This window comes from Aulonocara sp. 'chitande type north' Nkhata Bay, linkage group LG23 (genome assembly GCF_057382095.1).
Source record: "Aulonocara sp. 'chitande type north' Nkhata Bay isolate Kocher_YH1m ecotype deep benthic linkage group LG23, A_spYH_male_GT1.1, whole genome shotgun sequence".
NCBI lineage: Eukaryota > Metazoa > Chordata > Actinopteri > Cichliformes > Cichlidae > Aulonocara > Aulonocara sp. 'chitande type north' Nkhata Bay.
In genome coordinates this window covers 40739134-40761474 of record NC_141365.1, presented here as the reverse complement: position 1 = coordinate 40761474, position 22341 = coordinate 40739134, and the positions used below count along the sequence as shown (strand labels likewise).

The following is a 22341-nucleotide window of genomic DNA, read 5'->3' as shown; positions in this document are numbered from 1 at the left end:
GCGAGTGACAGCAGCTCCTGACCATTCTCTGAGAGGAAGATGTCTGTTTTCTGGAAATGACAATCTCTTGTCTTTACCAGCTGCTTTTCACTCCTTGCACACACACACACACATGCACGCACACACGTGGCACATCTGGATAATTACAGCTGACAAAGCTACCTCTCTCTTTTTATTTACCAGTCAGCTTGTTGACAGCACTGACAAGTCCTGTCCACGTGTCTGCGAGCAGTCACGAGCTTTGAGCACCTACACTCTCGCAGATGAATGCGTTTTTTTTCTTCTTCCCTCGTGCATAATCACTGTCTTATATTGTAACTGCTCTCGTTTCAATTAAAGCACCTGGCGAGTCAAAGGATGCAATTGTCCAAGATAATTGCAAGAACCTTGCAAGAAATTGCCAGAGTGAAGTCTCCCAATTATTCTGTCCATTTAACATCTTACCTCAGATCCTAAATTGATCATTGTGGCATCTCCAAGGCATTTATTTGCAAGCCTGATGGCTGGAATGAACCATATAATTCTGACTGTAAGGATGTAGGATGAATACAACTTTAAGAACCTTAACACCATTTTACCTGCCACCCAGCACTTACCGGGTTGTGCTTGTGCTCAGCTCCTCTCTGAGTCGGTGCTGCCTCAACCAGGTGCTTAGAAATGAACTTTTGGTCCCACAGTGCCACCTACTGGCCAACACAAGTTCAGCAATCATACAGGAAGCGGCGCAATGGGTTGTTTTAAGCTGGAATTGCTTATTTTTTAAGCATTTGAATAATATTATAACTAAATCCTTCCATGATTTCTCCTTTAGAAGAAAGAAAAAAACGTTAGAATTGAGGTTTAATTAGGATTAAACCATCCAAAAAATATGTCCTTCCTAAATGTCCCATTTTACTGCAAAATATCAGAATTAAGTTATTCAGCCCAAAAACCCCTAACAAAAAAACACAAACCGATTTGTCGGTGCTTAAATCGTTCAAATGTCGGCAAGGTCGCCAGAGAGGGGGACATAAACGGTTAAATAAAAACTAAAAAAACAGGTAGCAGAGTTTGAGGAAAGCAGAACAAAACTATTAAATCTTTCATCATCTACCACTCTCTTATAACCTTGTTGCACCGCTAGAGCTGAGGTCTAGACATTGTGGAAGAGGCAACAGCCATCCATCATGTCTGATTATGCCGTTTAGATGTAATTGCAAACCCTTAAGGATTGCTCTTCCATCCTCATCCCTGCGCGCAAAGAGACACAGGCTGAAAATGCACCACGAGCACGGACCTGTACGCTGGGAGGGGGGGGGGGGCTGGTTCTGCAGACAGGGAGAGAGAGAGAGGAGGAAGAGAGCAGGCAGCCACCTCCATACACATTTCACAGACAATCAAATTAGAGCTGGAGTTCGATACATCACTGACAAATTGTTTATTAAACAAAAGGCTTGAATTGCAGCATAGCTGAGAGAGAGAGAGAGATTCAGGAGACAGTAGTGGAGTTAGGGGTGGGGGCGGGGGGGCCTGCGAGACTTTTATGTGAGCATGTGCGCGCCACAAATATGCCCATGTAAGGAAGGCAGGTTTTTAGCTTCCTTTTCTTCTCTCAAAAACCCACCATTTAAGTCCCTTTCCACAACAGAAGCTGTGGCGATCGTTGCGAGCCGTTCTGCGAGCGTAAACACTGGGATAAAAACAGTGAGGTCATGAGTGCGGCACGGTCCGCGGGCTCTTAACACTTTCGACGTTTGATTCCCAGTGGGGCCACCCACGTTCTTACGGCACTTTGGTTAAAAGCCTTCTCACGTGTTTTGTTAATATGTTCAGATCATTTGTTTCCTGTCGTTTCCTGGCTTTAAAAGTGAGGAAACCTTACAGGTGACGTAGACGGGTAATCTTCGTCTATCGTTAATATTTAAGAAATCTTATAGTTGGGGTTAGATCAGGTGACCCTGAACCCTCGTTTAGTTATGCTGCAAAAGCCCTAGGGTGGCAGGGACTTCCCATGATGCACTGTGATTGCATTTAATCATTAGTTATTATTAATCGCTGGCTCTCTTCCACAGTGTGTCTTTTCTCCTGTCTCCATCCACTCAGTCACCGTAGATTGCTCACCCTGCCCTGAGCCTGGTTCTGCTGGAGGTTTCTTCCTGTTAAAAGGGAGTTTTTCCTTCCCACTGTCTCCAAGTGCTTGCTCACAGGGAGTCGTTGGGGCATTCTCGTTTTTTATTGGAGGGCAAAGACCCTACAACGCAAAGTGGCTGCTTTTAGTGATTTGGTTTTTAATTGAAACAAAGTTAGTTTTCATATTCCTCTAGTTTCTGTAGACAGGATTAGGGTTAGTGTTCCACCTCAAAGTGTGAACTGTGAAATTAGAAAGTGTGAAATTAGAGACTGGACAAAGTTAATGAAGGCATTTGTGCATAAATCAGATCGTAAAACAGGAAAGTTTCTGAGAGCACTCGCGATGTAGGACCGAGTGGAGGCTTAAGGTCAGCGCATTGTTCCTCTGCATGGGGGTGATGACACCTGTCAATCAGCCAGCGCCGAAGACCTTTACAGCGTGACAAAGGCCGCTCGCAGGCCATTGAGGGAGACGCTGCCGGCTTCATGAGAAATGTCACGGATGTTGTGTTTAAAATACGAGGTTAGGTTGTGTGGAGCGCGGGCAGCGGTGTCTGCTGTCAGAGTTAGGAGTGTGTCTGTGTCACTGTCACCTCGCCGTGTCACTTCCAGCTCTCTGCTAAATGATACATCAGCTGTTATTGCTGTGCTGGGAGATTGTTATCCCACTAGTGTGTGTGTGTGCATTGCAGCAATGTGCAGATGTGTGGAGGGCTTTGCGTGTGGTCAGTAGGTGACGCAGTGTGATGCATGTCTTTAATAACAGTCCATTAGCTCCCTGCATGCGTGCGTGTGTGTGTGTGTGCCTGTGCACGAACCCTATGTGCGAGTTTGTACCCGAGACTGTGTGAAAGCAGAATGTGCGTCCTTGTGTGGAGATGTGTTGGATATGGCCGCTGATGGGCCGTGAATCAGAGCCCAGCGTGCTGTTATTTCACGTTGCGCCCGCCGGGACCCACAGAGCTGCTTGTCTGTTATCCCCAACCCCAAGGTTCACTGACCCCAGCCACATTTTTCTCCTCTCCCTCCTTTGTTTTGACTTTCTCCCTCCCTTCCCCCGGTCTTTCTACTCCCAGGCCTTTCTCACTTTCTCTTCTTACTCTCACACTTACTTCCTTGGTTCTTTTCCCCTCGCGTGCTTCAGTTTCAACCTTTTCAACTATCTTGGCAGATTGTCAGACTTATATAAGTCTGACAATCTACCAAGATAGTTTGAAGCAGTGGCCCCATAAATGATGCCAGTGCCTTAAAAGCACATGGCAGTACATGTTGGAAGGCAAAATATCCCTCAGAAATATCTCCCCTATCCCACGCAAAACCTATTCACCGCCACATGAGCGCTGACAAAACGCACAGAAATCCGCTGATCTTGAAGCGCTGTTCGCCCACCACAACAGCAGGCTATAACTAATCCATCTCCCACTACATGTTTTTAATGAGCCTCCATAACCGTAATCCGTATGGCGCAGTGCAGCGAGGGCCAAATCGAGCTGTTTCCATGACTTTGTGCTGTCAGCAAAATGTGACAGGGGACACGTGTGTTTTCCTGCATGTATGTGTGTGTGTGTGTGTGTGCGTGCGTGCGCGTGTTGCTCTCTCTGAGCATCTGTGTTGTCGGTGTGCCATGGCGTTTGATGATTTTCCATCTGGTAGAAGTGAGTGGGAGAACGCGCGTGTGTGTGTTTATTGTCTTAGCAGAGAATCGGCCTGTTTTACCTGCATCATCCTGTCCTTGTTGTTTCAAAAATGCATCAGGAATATTGGAAACAGAAGCTGATGGGAGTGGCAGCTGTGTGTGTGTGTGTGTGTGTGTGTGTGTGTGTGTGTGTGTGTGTGTGTGTGTGTGTGTGTGTGTGTGTGTGTGCTTAGGGGTAGAAGCTGCCAGGCCCTTTCACAAACCCCCACAGGGAACCACATTAGGGCCCTCCGGGGGCCAAATTAGAGGGAGCTAACCAAGTTAGAGATTGGTGGCAGCGGGGGTCTGACTGGCAGGGATGGACTGATTTCACTCCCCCCCCCAAACTAGCACACACATACACACACCTCTCTTTGTTTTGCCAGTGATCAGCAAAAGATAAAAGCCAGTTCCTGACAATAGCAGCCTCTCTGTTGGGTAGTCTGCAGGGAGATCCTGAGAGAGAAAAAGAGCTATAATGTATTCCTGTAGGTCAGCAAGGATTAGTGTGTCTGTATCAAGGGGAAGCTATTTAAACTCATTTAGCTTTTAAAGCAGGATTTTTCCCCCCCAAGAAGATCTTATTATGGTTTTTGTTTGAGGTAATGTTATAGTTTTGCATAGAGTTTATTTCCTCAGATATATCGAAATTACAGGTGCCAGTGGTTGCTTTTTATGCCATACGCTTTAAAAAGCCAAAAAAAAAAAACCCAACTAATGTGACATGTGCACTCTCTCCTACAGCACTCTGTAGAAGACGTTTACTGACTTCTTTAGCCTGAAATAATTCAAAAGGTTAAATATTAGTGTTTTGGTCGCACGGTGACAATCCCAACCCCTTCCTTGAACCGAGTGAGGATCTGAAAATGAAATCCGTGCCAACAGACAATATATTTCACTGTCTTCAGCTTGCTTCTGTCTGAAACTGCATTAGGAAAGTTCAGTTATGGACCAAACAAGATCTGAAAGAGCTGCACATCTGTTGGCCAGAAGGGCAAAGCAAAAAACCCCGAAACAAAACCCATATGACGGCAAAAAAGCTGCGGAAAGGTTCAGTGGGCGAAAAACATCTGGTTAAACCAGACTTGTTTTTGGAAACAAGTGAAATTGTATTTGGACTGAAAAAGGAACACCTTGGATGAAAAGAGCACCACGCTCACTTTTAGCACTGGGGTAGATACCCTGTGCAGGTTTGGGGGCCAGGATATATTACATGTACATGTTAATCTACCCAATACATGAAGTTAGCCAACATTTTTTGAAGTAAAATAACGATTTAATAATACATACAGTACATTTAATATGTACTGTATGCATGCACTTTGTGGGGATAGGTTAACTGAAAAATCTAAATTGCCCATAAGAGTGAATGTGAGTGTGAATGGTTGTCTGTCCCGGTGTGTTAGCCCTGCGACAGACTGGCGACCTGTCCAGGGTGTACCCCGCCTCTCGCCCTATGACTGCTGGGATAGGCTCCAGCACCCCCTGCAACCCTGAAAAAGGATAAGTGGAAGTGAATGGATGGATGGATGGGTGGATGAATGGATGGATGAATGCATTCACATTATCTGTCCAACATATGGGATGGTATTGGAACTTTAGTAGCATTAAATTCCATCCATCCATTTACTCAAAGGCAGAAAATTCCCAACATCCCAATCTGGAATAAGGTGATAACTTCTAGTTTTCCTTAGAACCTTCTTGATAGTGCCAACCACTGCACCACTGTGTAACCCCACTAAAGGTAGTCACCACAGTAGATCCACATGCTTGATTTGGCACAGCTTTTTACACCAGGTGCAATTCATGACTCAACGCTCCCATTTATCCAGGCTTGGGACCTGGATAGTGTATCTGGGATCAGCACTAGCAGTACACTAGCTTGTGACTCCCTGAGGCTGGGTTTGTGTCTCTGCCCACTCTTTACCCAAAGATCTCACATACGTAAGGCGAATGTTGAAACCACTACTCCAAGGAGCTGCTGCTGATTGCCCTCAGGATTGTGTTTTATCTCTGTTTTTGTTTATTTTGTATACCAACTCTTTTCCTAACAGACATTTATTAAGCATGCAGATGATCCAGATTTAGCAAGCCTCTTATATGATGGAGAGGAAAGACATGCGCCACTGAACATTTTATTAAATGGTGTGAGAGTGCAAATCTCATCCTCAACACCGCAAAGACAAAGGAAATGTCAGTTGATTTTAGGAGGAAACCATCAACCCAGCCCACTTTCATTACCAGAAAACTGATCCACACTGTGAACAAATACAAGCATCTTGGAGGTGTGCATAGACTGAAATACACTCATGGACTGACTGCCTGTGCAGCAAGGCACAGCAAAAAACATATTTTTCTGAGGAAAACGTTATCCTTCAAGGTGTATTCCAAAATACTTCACATTTTCTGTTGTGTTGTTATTGAAAATGTTTTGACTTTATATTGTTTGTTGGTTTGGAAATGCCTCTGAGGCACAGAAAATGCAATTAGAAAGACAGTAACAAGTTGTTGGGTTTGCATTGCATTACCAAGTTTAGAAAGATTTTAAAGGGACCATAAATGATATGGAGCAAGGCAATCTATCTATCAAACTTTAGATCTTAAACAGACCATAAACCATTGATGATATTTATGACAGGTCGAATGAAAACAGGTGAAGAAGAAAACAGGGCATCTGCAAGACTGACATGCCTGCTGGCACAGCCTCAAGACACACCCCATGCTTCCTGTTACGCGTCATACACGCCGCTGACCAGCACACACACACTCATACATTTGGTAGCGGCGGTGGTGACATTTGTGAAATCTCTCAGTGGATGATCATAAATCTCAGTTTTATGAGCATCTCTGCTGAACTCTGCTAACTGCTGACCGCATCGCCTTGACATTCAAGATCATGCAGCATCAAAACACGAGGGATGGCGGGGGGCTCAAACTCCATGAGAGCGTAGATTGATTTGCCTCACGAGGGCCGTGAAAGCCACTTACTGTTAGGGGGTCAGGCTTGTTTCTGTTTATAAAAGTCTTTGTTCATTGCTGGACATTTAGCAGATGGCAGCATTTGCCCTTTTGGGATTTGGCTAAAAGTGTCACTGGTGCTAACGTTTAACCAATTTTGTGTAGCGCAGCTAAAGTAGAAAAGCAAAAAGATGAACACAAACCCCGCCTTTTTCCCCACAATACAAATATACACATTATTGTGCTGCCTCCCCCTCACCCCAACCTGTCATGGCAGATGGTTTTGCCAGAGGTTACTTCCTGTTAATAGGGTGTTTTTCCTTCCCACTTTCACCAACTGCTTGTTCATAGAGAGTTATCTGATATTTGGAGTGTTCTTTGTTTTATTGTAGGATCTTTATCTTACAGTAAAGCACCTTGAGGTGCTGCTGTTGTGATTTGGTGCTGTATAATGGAGCAAGCGCAGCAATCAATACTGAAATACTCCAGGCTGGAATCCAATCAAGTCATTAGGAGTAGGTGGAGCCAGTGCCAAGTTCCTATACCTGATTTCTGGTGAAGAGACAAGCACAGCAGTGCTGTTTTGTTTTGTGAAAACTTCTAATGGAGCTGGGGTTTGTGTTCAGCTTTCTGCTTTTCTTCTTAGCTGGAAACTTCTGCTTCGCTACACAAAATTGGTTAAACGTCAGCACCAATGACACTTTTAGCCAAATCCCAAAAGAACAAGTGACAACAAGCTCGCAGCTGCCAAGATCACTGCAGACAGCCGGACGTCACTCGAGCGAGATGGAACAAAAGGATCCGGCCGGCTTTCCTGTCAGCTACCGGGTCAGGAGCCACCAGCTCAGGAAGCAAAAACCTTCCCAGCTGGAGCAGGGGGAGACCGTCCAAACTCAAGAGTTGTCACAATTGCAGGAACAAGACCCAGATCTAAACCTAGCAGTCAAGCAGAAATCAAAGGTAGTGTAAAAAAAAAAATTATTATTTTTGGACAGCTACATAGCAATTATTGAATTCTCTGAACTATATAATCCATTCGGATGATATTCCAGGTTCCAGTGAAGTTTGAGGAGCAGGTTCCTGTGCCAGCTGACAGTGTAGTGGTGCACTGTGGCGAAGTAAAGGTCACCATTGAGGTCAAGCGAAACTTCCTAGGTAATGGCTGCCCATTATTTGTTTAAATTGATCGGATTTGCAGGGGGTTTTTTTTTTATCCGCAGTGGCACCGGCACAGGTCCACTTAACATACCTTCTGCTCTGATGTCTAAAAAGGAAAGGTTTAGATTAGAGGCCCAAATTGGAAAATTGAATGGAACAGTGAAGATGGGATACTCACTGCTGATTACTGCAAATGGCACAGACAATGGTCTCGGTGATCAATATTACGTTTCCTCTTATTTCTTCACTCTGTGAAGGGGCATTCGGCTTGTCTGTCGGGTGCTCGAATGCTGATTTTACAGCAGTGCATTAAGAAACTTTTCTGTTTGTCCTGTGGCTGAACCTCCACTCGTGAGTGTTATTGACTGAAGAATAAAATGGCCTCAGGTAATGGTCTCGATTTAAGCTGCGCCTTCTCCGCTTTGTTCTTAGGAAACGGTCAGTTGATCCGTCCGAGTGATCTGACCTTAGGAGACTGCGCTGCGGTAGACACTGAGAAACTCGTCCTGGGGTTTCAAACAGAGCTGGAGGGCTGCGGCAGCACAGTGACGGTGTGTGGCGCTCCGTTTTCTCAGGCCTATTTACTATTGTGCATTTCACTTCACTCTTAACTGTTTAATACTTTCTTCAGATGACTGAAGAAGCCATCATCTACACATTTACTCTGATGTACTCTCCGACTCCGATTAGCAACACTTTCATTTTAAAGACCAACCCTGTTGAAGTGGTAATTCAGTGCCACTACAAAAGGTAACGCCTTGTGGTTTACCCCCCATGCTCGTTAGAGATTCATTCTAAATGTCTGTAAAAGGATAAATGTAATCAATGTGATGTCAGAAGCTATGAGTTCAGCATTTTGCCTTCTCTCTGTTGCTGGAGGGGATGGATGGATAGGAGAGACCAAACCTAAGGCAGCTATGCACAAGTGCCTTTTTTTTTTTTCTCTAAATATTCAGTTTAATTCATTTTTATTTGTATAGCAGCAAATGACAACACCAAGATGCTTTATATTGTCAGGTAAAGACCATGCAGTAATGGAGAGAAAACAACAATTAGGCAACCCTCTATGCGCAAGCACTTTGCTACAGTGGGAAGGAAAACTCCCTTTTACCAGGAAGTAACCTCCAGAAGTACTAGCTTTAAGGAAGGGCAGCCATCTGTAGCAACCGGTTCGGGGTGAGGGGAAAGAGGCAGGAATCATATTATATTCAATAAAAGTTGTACCACATGATTGAAACATAAAGATATTTATCTTTTTCAACTGACATTTATGCAATCATTAGACCTTTTGTACCAAGAGGAATTCACCCTCCTTTCTCATTACTTTCACTTCCCTGAGCCTGATGGTCGTCCAAATTTCCTAGAGTATACAAATCTAGCTGTTAGCACAGGTTGTACAGAGTTACCTCCAGGGCTTATGAATCTGTAGCACCGTGTCAGTATTACCATCTATAGGTGTCAGGATGCATGATGTCTCACACCAGTAACGGAGAACTGTAGCTTAAACTGGTTTAAAGTTCATCCTACAGTATATAGTACTAAAAATGCCCCTAAACTCGCCTTGGTGAGCCATGCACAAACCCCTTTTTTTATAGGTATGTTTACCTGCAGATGTTTAACTCCTATCTTTCTGTCCGTGGCGTGAATATTCTTCATCCTTGATGGGGCTCTCTTGAGTGAAACGCCCCTCCTTCCTGTAATTGTCTTCACAGGAGGCATTACGTAAACAGCGATGCCTTGAGACCCACCTCGAAGCCGTTTGCGTCCCTCATGCAAGTGGAACAGCGGCTGCACTTCTCCCTGCATCTCATGACAGGTGAGGGCAGGTCAGAAATGACAAACTTGGAGCTTATGTTCTGAGGGGAAGAGAAACTTTTGATGTGCACCAGCCGGTCTGGCTAATTTCCCCGGCGACAGGCGTAATTGCAATCACTTGAGGCCTCGCGGTCTTCGTCGCGACTGTTAAAGATGCTAAACACCGGCTTGATAAACAGGAGTGAAACTTTTGCATGGTGATGAGCTGAAATTACATGCCTCGTAGTTCGCAGCTGACCCGACGGGGTCACTCGCACAATGGAGTGATCAATATACTGCTGATTGTGTGTTTTCTAATTAATTCTAAGCTATGCGCTGCAGACAGGCACCGCACCACACTGGTGTTCGTCATCATATGAGCAGAACCGTACTCCAGCTCTGATTTACTTACTATAACCCTGTTTGGACTGGATGCAGTTATAAAGGAAATTATGAAAGTTTTAAACTAGTTTTTAAAGGCACAGACCTCATTTGTGTTTCCTACTCAGGTTAATGATTCATTTATTGTCCTCTTTAAAGTATTTTTCTCTTACTGTTCCAGTACCGATATCCTACTGTCTGCTGAAACAGTGCCACACTCTCTCCCACGGGCATCATTTTAGTTTCATCTAATCAGATTGATGGCCCCAGCATTACACTCATACTTTTTTCCTCTGTATTTGATTAGAGGACTGGCAGTCGCAGAGGCCTTCCAGCGTTTATTTCCTGAATGACGTGATGCACATTGAGGCGGCGGTCCTCAGGGGTAACCACGTACCTCTGAGGGTCTACGTGGACAGCTGCGTGGCCACTGCGAACCCAGATCCATACTCACAACCCAGATACAGCCTCATTAACAACCACGGGTGAGAAGCTGTGGATCGTCTGTGGAATACTGTACCTTAAAGTGACACTAAATACGTCACTGCCTGTCTTTGTTTCAAAGAGTCCGCTAGACATAATAATCAAGACTTACTGTTAGGGTTACAGTTGTGTAACAAATGGTGCATATAATCAGCAGATTTATGCATGTAAAACTCACACCTGTTCTTTTTTTCCAAACATGAGATGTTTAACTGACACTAAGCTGACGGGATCCAAGTCTTACTTCATGCCGAGGAGCCACGAGGATAAACTCCACTTCCAGCTGAAGGCCTTCAGGTTCCACCAAGACGACAGGAAGACTGTAAGTAGTATAAAGATGTTTATGCAGTTTTGAAACTACTGATCACGTATCCTGAAGCTACTATAGAGAGGTGCGATTTGCAGCACCTGAGGTGTTAGTTTAACCACTTTACTTTTTTCTCCTTGCCTTCTGTTAGTTTTTATATATAGCAAGCCGACACCTAATATGTGTTTTGAAAGTGTTGTTTCAGGGCTACAGTATCCTCAGAAGCTTTGTGTGGAAATGGAGGAAATGAATGCCCTTTGTGGTAACCATTGATAACCATTTTATAGGTTTAGGATCCCTGCCATAAATATGAGCCAGTATCAACTCCAGAAAAGCTTTTCTTGTGTGCCTTTTACGTCAGCGTTGGATCGTAACATTACATTAAGTTTGATCAGTTTGCCATTTAGAAACCGTTACCTCCCAAATGCAGCAAGCCACTTTGAATCCATAAGAGCCTAAAAACGTTGCTATTGATGTGCTAATGCGAAACGGGCTAACGTTGTTTGTGAAAACACCGGGCTGTGGAGGACAGAGTGCCAAAATTAAAAGGTTATAAAGAAATTATTCGTTATGAAATGCACCACAGTGTTGGAGGAAAGCTTATATGAATTATGTTTCGTATTTATTTGTATTTGCTTTAATTTTATGAATTTTAAATCAAGTTTTCATTTTATTTACCCGTCTCTTCCTTTTTGTATCTTTAGAATTTTCCATTTATATTTAAATAATTACAGTTTTATTTTGTTAGACAGGAAATGCAATAGGAAGTAATTATAATTATATTATATTTAATTGTTTTGAAGGTTTATTTCAGAATTCTCGTTTCCTACATTTCTTCCTTCTACATTTCTCATGTGCTTCTGTATACACGGGCTCTTCTGGGGGAACGATGAGGTATTCCCAAGTAATTCTAGAGATATAATCTGTCCAGCAGGTCCTGGGTCTGCCACGGGGCCTGATCCCAGGGTTACAAACTCAAAACGCCTCATCTGGGTAGTTTCCAGATGCCTGAACTTTTTTTGAACTAGCTCCTTTTTGATATGGAGAAGTATAAACTCTACCCTAATCTCCTCCTGAATGACAAAACTCATCAAATGTCTAAAGGAGAGACCTGACCACCCTTTTAGAACAAGTTTATTTCTGCAATTTGTATCCATAGTCTCCTTCTTTTGGTTACTACCCAGATCCCGTTATCATAAGTGAAGGTAGGAATGTACAGTGGCTTGCAAAAGTATTCGGCCCCCTTGAACTTTTCCACATTTTGTCACATTACAGCCACAAACATGAATCAATTTTATTGGAATTCCACGTGAAAGACCAACACAAAGTGGTGTACAGAAGTGGAACGAAAATCATACATGACTCCAAACATTTATTTATTTATTTATTTTTTACAAATAAATAACTGCAAAGTGGGGTGTGCGTAATTATTCAGCCCCCTGAGTCAATACTTTGTAGAACCACCTTTTGCTGCAGTTACAGCTGCCAGTCCTTTAGGGTCTGTCTCTACCAGCTTTGCACATCTACAGACTGAACTCTTTGCCCATTCTTCTTTGCAAAACAGCTCCAGCTCAGTCAGATTAGATGAACAGCAGTTTTCAGATCTTGCCACAGATCCTCGATTGGATTTAGATCTGGACTTTGACTGGGCCATTCTAACACATGGATATGTTTTGTTTTAAACCATGCCATTGTTGCCCTGGCTTTATGTTTAGGGTCGTTGTCCTGCTGGAAGGTGAACCTCCGCCCCAGTCTCAAGTCTTTTGCAGACTCAAAGAGGTTTTCTTCCAAGATTGCCCTGTATTTAGCTCCATCCATCTTCCCATCAACTCTGACCAGCTTCCTGTCCCTGCTGAAGAGAAGCCCCCCCAGAGCATGATGCTGGCATCCCCATATTTGACAGTGGGGATGGTGTGTTCAGAGTGATGTGCAGTGTTAGTTTTCCACACATAGCGTTTTGCATTTTGGCCAAAAAGTTCCATTTTGGTCTCATCTGACCAGAGCACCTTCTTCCACATGTTTGCTGTGTTCCCCACATGGCTTGTGGCAAACTGCAAACGGGACTTCTTATGGTTTTCTGTTAACAATGGCTTTCTTCTTGCCACTCTTCCATAAAGACCAACTTTGTGCAGTGCACGACTAATAGTTGTCCTATGGACAGATTCCCCACCTGAGCTGTAGATCTCTGCAGCTCGTCCAGAGTCACCATGGGCCTCTTGGCTGCATTTCTGATCAGCGCTCTCCTTGTTCGGCCTGTGAGTTTAGGTGGACGGCCTTGTCTTGGTAGGTTTACACTTGTGCCATACTCCTTCCATCTCTGAATGATCGCTTGAACAGTGCTCCGTGGGATGTTCAAGGCTTGGGAAATCTTTTTGCAGCCTAAGCCTGCTTTAAATTTCTCAATAACTTTATGACTTCATGGTGTTGTTGCTCCCAATATTCTCTTAGACAACCTCTGAGGCCGTCACAGAGCAGCTGTATTTCTACTGATATTAGATTACACACAGGTGCACTCTATTTAGTCTATAACACTCATCAGGCAATGTCTATGTGCAACTGACTGCACTCAGACCAAATGGGGGCTGAATAATTATGCACACCCCACTTTGCAGTTATTTGTAAAAAAAATGTTTGGAATCATGTATGATTTTCGTTCCAACTCTCACGTGTGCACCACTTTTTGTTAGTCTTTAACGTGGAATTCCAATAAAATTGATTCATGTTTGTGGCTGTAATGTGACAAAATGTGGAAAAGTTCAAGGGGGCCGAATACTTTTGCAAGCTACTGTATATTGCCCACGAGTACTGAAGTAAATAAATCACTAAATTGTGTGATTAAAGGGGTTTTTGTTTAATTTCTTGGTCCATTTAATGGCATATTTGTTTTGAGTCAAATAGTTTTTTTTTGTTTGTTTTTTTTTTTTTTTTTTAAATTATGGCAGTTTTGGCTCTCCATACCTGTCAGGATTACTGATGCAGTTTGTCATATTTTGCACAGCAATAGCACATCCATTCTGAACACTAATACATTTCCATGTCGTTTAACTTTCTCATAGCTCTACATCACATGTCAGCTGAAAGCAACGCCAGTCTCTGCACCCGTCGACTCGGAGCACAAAGCCTGCTCATTCCTGTCTGAAGCCAAGAGGTCAGTTTACACAAAGATTGCTCTACTGTACAGGTGTTTGCCTTCAGATTCGTTGCCATGGCTCTAATGCTAATGCAAAGCTTTGCTGCGCTTCCTCCTAACAATGCATTTTCGGCTCTGGACAGATGGGTGGCATCAGGTGGAGACAATAAGGTGTGTAGCTGCTGTGAGACCAGCTGCGGCACGCAGAGATGGAAAAGAAGCCTTGCAGCAAATGATGGTACAGTTTGCAGAAGCGACGCTACATGACAACCTGGGACAGGTCCTGAACATGTGATGCCGGCCCAGTGGGGGGGAATTATGCTATTCTAACCACTTTCATTATGAAAAGCATTTGCATATGCAGAATCTGTTGATTTAATTTTGGCAAACATTATTTTAAAAAGGTGTTTTTTGTTAAGGGGCTGTGACTAGCTGATACAAGGCTGTCTAAAATGCCATAAAAGTAGCAAACATACATATTTTAGAAGTACTTTTTTGTATTTAGTTTAAATGCATTCATATGGAGTATAATGCAATCAGCCACAAACCTACACAAGCAGAGGCTCCACCCGTGTTTAGACGAGCTTGCTTGCACTCATTTGGCACACATGCCATTTATGTGGTGGATTGATTTTGAGTTAATCCCTTTAATTGTCCAACCAATCAGTCGTGTCGGGAATGGTTTACTCAGCTGGCTAAATGCACTAAGAAGATTGTTGTTTCCCTTCCAGCCCATATTGGATTTGCTTATTTTTATGCAGCTCTGCGGTGGGAGGGGACGGCTGCTCTTGGCCCCATCCTGCTGGAGGAGAACGTTCTGGAAGAGGGGTCGACTGAGCCGCTTGAGCTTCCTCCAGAACCAGTTTCTCTGCAGCAGACACAAGAAGTCACTCGAGCTGGTTAGACACCCACAAAACAACTCAAGGGGTTTTAAAAAAAAAACACTCTGACTTGACTTTGTTCCCACTCCCTTGAGTTTTCTCTCAACTGCTAATAGAAGTGGTAATATTTGTCTTCTGTCCTCATCCTCCCTTTTTCAGCCTTGTTTTCAGCAGTAGCCCTGCTGTGTGGAGTCTGGATGGCGCTTGCTGTGGTGTTAGTTTTCACCAGCACTGTGATTTGCAGCAGCCCTTGCAAACCCACTGGATACTCTGTTTGCACCTGATTTAAGAAAATAAAGCATTCATACCCATGCCTCGATCTTTGTTTTCCTCCCTTTAAGTATAGATGAAGGACCAGAGGTCTATTTAACCAAAGTTCATTATGCAATGGATATAAATTCCAAATTCGAACATGGGGGTTATCAAGGTTTTCCACAGCTGAACTTTTTCTGCTTTCACTTCTGCTTGGTGGCATCCACAGTGATGCTTGCATGCTTAGGTACTCTTGTGGTTAAGGGGCTGTGCTGGAGTGGCCACCCTTGCGAGAAAATGACTTGGCCATAAAATGTACACTGTTAACACAACATGTTTTATATTACTCTATCAATCAGTATCCTTTAATACCAGGCAGGGTCTTACATTGAGCCTGCTTCAAGGTGTGAACACATTACTGTATGTGATTCAGAGTTTTCATATGGCGCAGGGCGGGTGTGGCCACTGCCCGACCTTTATTGTAAATCCAATATGATTTTGAACAAACTAGAATGTAAAAGCGCACCAAAGGAAAAGTACTCGAGGTATAAAATGAGCCTGGGTGCAGACTCTTTTTGCTAAATTCATGCAGGGATGATTTGGTTGGTTCATTTTTTATTTTTTATTTTTTATTTTTTTCCTCCAAGCTTGTCCAGCCGCTGCCCTGTTCTCTGGGAGCTAATTTAATACACGCCATTACTACCAAGCTGCCATGCAATTCACTTGAGCTGCTTGAGATTTTTCCATCTTTGTAATAATCCACATCTAAAACAAAGAACTCCGGAGGGGGAAAAAAATGGTAAAAGTAGCTGCACTGACAACACACTGCGAGGTAAAATAAAAAGTACCATTCCAGGAGCAATAGTCATATTTTCAGACTCGGGCCATTTTCATGTTTTTTGTTTTGTGTGTGTGTGTGTCCCCTTTAATTCACCCCCCTCCAGCTTTCTGCCAGTGGTGGAGTATTCATGAAATGGGGCTCATCATGAACTGTTGCTCACAAGCCCGGGAAGACGAATAGACATAATTAAAAAGCCCATAAAGGCGAGAGCAGGGGCTTTTATTACAGTAATATGTGAAGGCCTTGGTTTAATGGGGTGTTTGTTCCTATGTGCAGGGCTGACGGCTGTGCTAGTTTACTGCCAGAGCGATGCTGACCGCCCCCACCCTCCCCATCTCCAGCACACCAGAGGCTAATAAAAAGCCATACCTAACGATGCACCAGCAGGACGCATGACAGCGACAAGCATGCACACTCTGAGACACAGTGATGGACACTAACACACTAGACACGAACCTCTTTCTGCAAAAAGCTAGAGAACAAAGAGGCGAGAACAGGAAACCAGTGGCCACATGTTCCAACAGAATGGCTTACTTTTGCAGTCTGAGGACGCACAATTGGCTTTGCATTCACTGGTAAACATATTTGCCTTTTTCATAATGGAAATAGCAACTAATACTTTTGCCCATTTGGAGGGAATGTGAAAAGTGAGATTGACATTTTCTTAGCAGCTTGCATCCAGAAGACACATTAGCTTTATTTTAATATTCACTCTACTTTTTAGTCTCTGCCAGCGTGAGAGAAAAATACTCTTCTTTAAGTCATAAATGCTCATTGCATTCTGTTGTTTAGTCCATTTAGAGCTAGACTAAACTTAAACCACGGGTGCTGAAATAAGCTAAAACACTTTGTAGAGTTGGGTTTGTCTCTACTTAAAGTCTCAGGTACAGGCATAGATTTTGGATGTATGTGAAATGTAATCTGAGCCTACATATTCACTGTTAAATCTAAACTTTTATTCTTAAATGCGTTCATTTTTGACTTTGATAACAGAATTGTGTTTTTAAAGAATTTCCTTCTGAGCTGAACCACCTCTTTTTCTTTTTTTTAAAACAACACTGTGTGCTAAAAGTTTTTTTAGGACTGCAGACACAACAGATTTGCACCTGGAATTTCTATTGAGCCTTACTGGTGTGATACCTGTGGAATGTAGCTTGGCCTCAAAAAGCAAGGCATTGCAATCACCAGCCACCTTATTAGTCAGAGAGTGCAAATCAGAATTGCCTTAATTCTTTTGTGGTATAGACTGAGCAAGGTGATGGAAACATTTTTCAGAGATTTGGGTCACATCAACAAGATTGCATCACACAGCTGCTTCAGATTGGTTGCCTTCATATCGATGATGAGAATCTCCCGTTCCACCACAGCCCAGAGGTTCTCTGTTGGATTGAGATCTGGTGACTGTGGAGGCCAGTTAAGTACAGCCAACTCATGAAACCAATTTGAGATGTGACCTTTGTGACACGGTGTGTTAGTCTGTTGCTATCATTAGATGGGCACTCTGTGGACATAGACATGGTCAGCAACAGTTCTCAGGTAGGCTGTGGTGATTAAATGTATCCCCACACCATTATACCACCAGCAGCCTGATCCATTTATACGAGGCAGGACGGATTCAGAGTGTTTATGCCAAATTCTGTCTCTACCAGAAGCAGAACTCCAGACTCATTAGACCAGGGAATTATTTCTTTCCTCTTTCTTCCCCAATTTGATCTTCAGTTCAAACTTCAGAAGATCGCCTTGACCACGTCTACATACCTAAATGCATTGAGCTGGTGCCGTGTGATTGGCTGATCACATATCAATGGTTAGTTAGTGCCTAACGTGTGTGTGTGAACGAGTGTGTGCAGCTTCACAGACGCTGGATTGTGATTTTAATGTTATCTTTGTACTATTTTTAGTTGAATCTAAAGTTTAAATAAAGTTAAAGTCAACACACCGCAAAGTAACAGGTGGAGCTGAGCCTCCCGTTCGCAGGTGGCAAATAAAACTGAACCCTAGCTACATCCACGCTTCTAATATAAACTGAAGTCATTTGATGCTTTATTTCATTCTGGTAAATCGGCACATCTACCACGTTTCATTTAGCCGGCATGGGGCTCTTTTCTACATTACAATCTAAATTCCACATGCGGGCTGAAAAGACAAGTGTGTTTTTTACAAACTCACCCCAAAAAAACAAGCCTGCAGCTTTTGGAGGAGTCAACAGAGTGTAAAACGTGTTAATGTGTTGTTATGGCCACATCAGATCATCATCATCATACTGAAGATGGTTGCCCACCCACAGATGTCTAACGGTTATAGAGGCACGGACTCAAGTTGACAAGCACAATGGTTGAGAGTCCTGAATCAGCCGTTTTCCCCAACAGGATGTGTGACCCTAAGGGCACAAGTGCACACACACCCACTCACACACACAGACACTCAGAGCACACGGCCACTTTTACTCTCATGTACACACACATACACGCGGGCCATCAAAAGTAATGGTGTGTGTCCAGTGGCAGGCAGGGAGAGTCCTCTCATGTCTGGCAGCCATAACGATATTATTGCTGTAGATGGAGCGTGCTGGGGAATATTGTTCCACACCATTGGTATGCTGCAGACGTCCTCTCATAGCACACATTGGTGGTGATGACAGAAGTTGGTATTAACACCAGACCTGTTGGTTGATGGTTTTGACAAGAAACCACAGCGTGCTGATTCCTCCTTGAGACAAGAAAACTGCTGTTATTTTCAACTGGAGCTGTGATGGTGTTGTTGTTTTTTCATTTAACAAAGACAGACACAGGGGACCATTATCAAAGAGATTGTGATGTGTTATTACACTCAGCTTTTGAAATTCAAGGCAGACGACTCTATCATTTACTAGATCCTATCTGACCTAAAATATTCGCTCCTTTTTTTGAATGCAGATAAATATCAAAGGCTGTTTAATTTAATCCATGAATACTCATTGTGTTATTATATTCCTCTCATACAGATTGCACCGTTTACAGCCAGCCATGGTGTGGAGAGCGTGCGTGCACGCAAACATGCACGCCACCTCTGTCCAGACCCATGATTAACCCTCTTAATTAAGAGTGAAAAAAACTTCTAAACGAAGGAAATGGATTTAATTAGCCTGATCTTAGCCCGGGAACGTGTGCACACCCTAAGACACACATACACAAGTACCGGCGTGCACACACACAAAACAATTAAGCCTCTTTTATCCAGGCTAATGGCTTCAGTGACTCAGAGCCTTTCTTATTAAGACTATCAATAATATGCTGATTACATGCATCCACCGGACTCCTTTATCGGGGCACAAAGGGACAAGTGTGCGTCTCTGAGGTTTCAGGGGTGTGGCGGTCTGTCTGTGCGACCTTATCTACTGAAATAGACATTTGGATTGTTTGGCTGGAGAAGCAAAAAGGGTTTTCGGTTTGCCGTGCCTTTATTTTCTGCCGTTTATCTTATCAAAGAGGCCACGTGTGTCTTTCACACTGAGGAAATGCCTATGAAGTTAGCCGAGGGCATTATGGAGGCAAGATAATAGACTGAGAAGTGATGGTGGCTGGAGGGGTGTAGCTCTGTCTACTTGTCAGACTGCATGCCACCAGCCCCTGCTTCCTTTCAGTCCAATAAGTTCCTGCCTGCCTGTAAACCTGCTGGTCTGTCATTGTCTGTAGTTTGTCCATTTTCTGATTTTATGCAGATCTTGTACACACACACGCATGCCTTCTTGTATTCCCTCAGCTGCAGACTCGCTGCTGTTTAAATGTTTGAAAAGGAAGATTAGATATAAAAAACGTCAAACATAGACTCAGTCTGCCTTCACATTTGATATGAGGCCAGCACGTATAGTGGCCTCAGCAGGCTATTACTGAAATACACGTGCTATATCATAAACTATGATATAAATAGGGAGGTCCTATTAACATGTTTAGTCTTAAAGGACACCTTCCTGCCTTTAGTCTCATTCATGAGCAGTATTAGTTTTCTTCTAACATCCAGAAGTCTGCACAATGTGTTTCATAGTTTGTAACAAGCCTTTGACAGGTAAACATAACATGACCGAAAAAGCAAAAAAAAAAAAAAAAAAAAAAAAAAAAAAAGAGAGAGAGAGAGAGAGAGAGAGAGAGTGTTGAGATAAGAAGAGAAAATGCTCTCAATTATGGAGACAGGCAAATGGTTCATTTATGTTTGATGTGTGTTTATTCCTCCCTAAATATCGTCGCTGAAGTGCCATGCACGTCAGATTTTCCTGCGCATTTTTATACGTCTGCCAACAGAGAGAAAAAAAAATCACATTCTAACAGACAGCTGGTGCTTAGAATACAGTTGAATAACTATTAAAAAACAGATGATATTTAGATGATAGTTCAGTCTAACACATGTGCCAGTGAACCATTAAACGTCTGTGAAACTATGCAGTTATGAAACGTAACTTTAACCTCAGCCAAACCGATTTGCTCAGTTGTAAATAAAACAGCGAAGTAAACGTGACCCGACAGACAGAACCTGAGTGAATGAAGTCCAGCGTTTAACCACTGAGAGCTAAAACTCAGCTGAGGTTTCAAAGCTGTGTGCCGGTGATTGGATATCAGCCGCTGATGAAGCTGGTTCGCCTATAAAGTGCTCTGTAAGGAAACAAGCTCCAGCAGCTCTGCGCTCGGGGAAAACACTATATTTACTTATCTTGTGCAGAAAAATGCGCTGACATTGCTTTATATCGAGCACCGGCTGCCCAGTTAAACTGTGACTATCACCAGGTAACTAGGCATGTTTCTTGAATTAGCAGCAGGTGTTAAACAGCTGACAGATGAGGAGGAGGATGCATGCAGGTAAACTGAGGGTCTGTTGAGCTGATCGCTGGTTTCGTGAGAAAAATGTCAGCTCGTTCTTTATGTTACAGAAGCACAGAGACACAAGACCAGGCGGAAAGAGACGATCGTTTGGTGAAAATGAGAATCTGCGAATGCAACATGTGGAACACGGAGAGTGGAAAATGTAAACAAACCGGTTAATGTACCCCCTCGGTGCACTCTGCATGCTAATTGTTAGCAGAGCTAGTGAAATCTCTGAAAACATCTGAGCACTTTTGCAAGCATGTTCTATGTTGACAACCTGACCAGACATACGTCGCGACATTCGCGGCTAAAACACTGTTAAAAGTGTAGCTGGTGACAGAAAAACGGGGTATTTTAAAACTACACCACCACCATTGCTGCCTGTGATTTGATCTGCATTCTGGGATAACTGGCTGCCCCAAGTCTACACAAGCAATCGATTATCTAGGATCGACCTGTTTTGACTTACTTTGCACGGCAACCAATCAAATGTTAGAGAAGCTGCATGGGCAGCGTTAACCCCGCCCCCTGAGTTTGATGGGTGAGGCTGACAGATAAAATTATTTCATGATGAGAGCCAGGCGCCAGGACTGCCAAAATGAAATAAATAAATATATCATTAAATAATTAATTAAATGTGTCAATAATTAATTAAATGTGTCAATAATTAATTAAAATGTGAAATACATAAATAATTAATTAAATGTGTCAATAATTAATTAATTAAATGTGTCAATAATTAATTAAAATGTGAAATACATAAATAATTAATTAAATGTGTCAATAATTAATTAATTACATGTGTCATAACTATTTAATTAATTAATTCCAATTTTAATTAATTATTGACACATTTAATTAATTATTTAATGGTGTATTTAATTAATTCATTATGGCAGTCCTGGCGTTCCATCTCATCAAATGTTTGATATATTAGCACAAGTACAGATTAATATTGGGCATCACAGCCTATATTTAAAATTGCAACAAAGCTGCAAGGCTTTTCAGCTCACAGGAAGTAAAACATAAAAAGTTGAAATTTAAAAATGTACTCTAAGTAACTGCAGCCACTTGTTGCCATTAAAGCGCATAGTTGCTGAGCACTTAGAGGTTTTCATGTTCTTCATGTATAAAATACATGTTTCTTTGTTACCTCATATGCAAAGGTGTCTGTTTAAGCATGTTTGAGGCAGAGATAATAAAGCAAAATAGACAGACGTCTGTCACACAGGCAGGAAGACAATGGGTCTGTGCTTTGACCTTCAGTCTCTTCCTGTTGTAAGAGACACTGGGGTCTCTCCCAGAGGAGGAAAGAGGGAAGTAGTGGCTTGACCTGCAGTGCCACACCTTTAATGTATCCCCAGACATCCCTGATGGAGGCTCTCTGATCTCTTTTTTTCCACTTGATGCTATTGTGAAATTTGTTTTGTCATTCAGGCTCTAAGGGTCCCGTGGGGCCACCCATGGCGCTGGCAGACAGACCTTTATGCGGTTCCCAGCCTGGAGTTTCCTACCTCTGACCGTAAACGCTGAGGAC

At 43.0% G+C, this 22341-nt stretch overlaps 1 protein-coding gene and 1 long non-coding RNA gene across 4 annotated transcripts in view; one reads left to right on the top strand and one right to left on the bottom strand.

Annotated features, from left to right (window-relative positions):
- The window catches only part of LOC147302418 (uncharacterized), a 54262-nt gene that overhangs the window by 16610 nt on the left and 15311 nt on the right, over nucleotides 1-22341 (bottom strand). The gene's annotated exons all lie outside the window — the stretch shown is intronic.
- On the top strand, nucleotides 7270-15206 carry LOC147302419 (zona pellucida sperm-binding protein 3-like). Of its 3 annotated transcripts, none has more exons than XM_086283737.1 (11): nucleotides 7270-7702; nucleotides 7795-7897; nucleotides 8333-8451; nucleotides 8532-8650; nucleotides 9613-9716; nucleotides 10383-10560; nucleotides 10763-10880; nucleotides 13922-14013; nucleotides 14139-14233; nucleotides 14727-14894; nucleotides 15036-15206. In XM_086283737.1, exons 1-11 carry the CDS (start codon nucleotides 7346-7348, stop codon nucleotides 15158-15160), a joined length of 1578 nt encoding a protein of 525 aa, XP_086139863.1. In that variant the 5' UTR covers nucleotides 7270-7345; the 3' UTR covers nucleotides 15161-15206. The 3 variants fall into 3 exon arrangements, with proteins under 3 accessions (XP_086139863.1, XP_086139864.1, XP_086139865.1); XM_086283738.1 differs by having other exon boundaries at nucleotides 7271-7702; nucleotides 14757-14894; nucleotides 15036-15205; XM_086283739.1 differs by lacking the exon at nucleotides 15036-15206 and having other exon boundaries at nucleotides 7272-7702; nucleotides 14139-14275; nucleotides 14757-14889.

What these genes read in the sequence shown, in the direction of transcription:
- LOC147302419 (XM_086283737.1), top strand. Translation starts at nt 7,346, where the DNA reads ATGGAGCTGGGGTTTGTGTTCAGCTTTCTGCTTTTCTTCTTAGCTGGA. An exon ending in GCTGCGGCAGCACAGTGACG is followed by an intron (nt 8,452 to 8,531) that starts GTGTGTGGCGCT and finishes TACTTTCTTCAG; the next exon opens with ATGACTGAAGAAGCCATCAT. An exon ending in AAGCCTTGCAGCAAATGATG is followed by an intron (nt 14,234 to 14,726) that starts GTACAGTTTGCA and finishes TTTCCCTTCCAG; the next exon opens with CCCATATTGGATTTGCTTAT.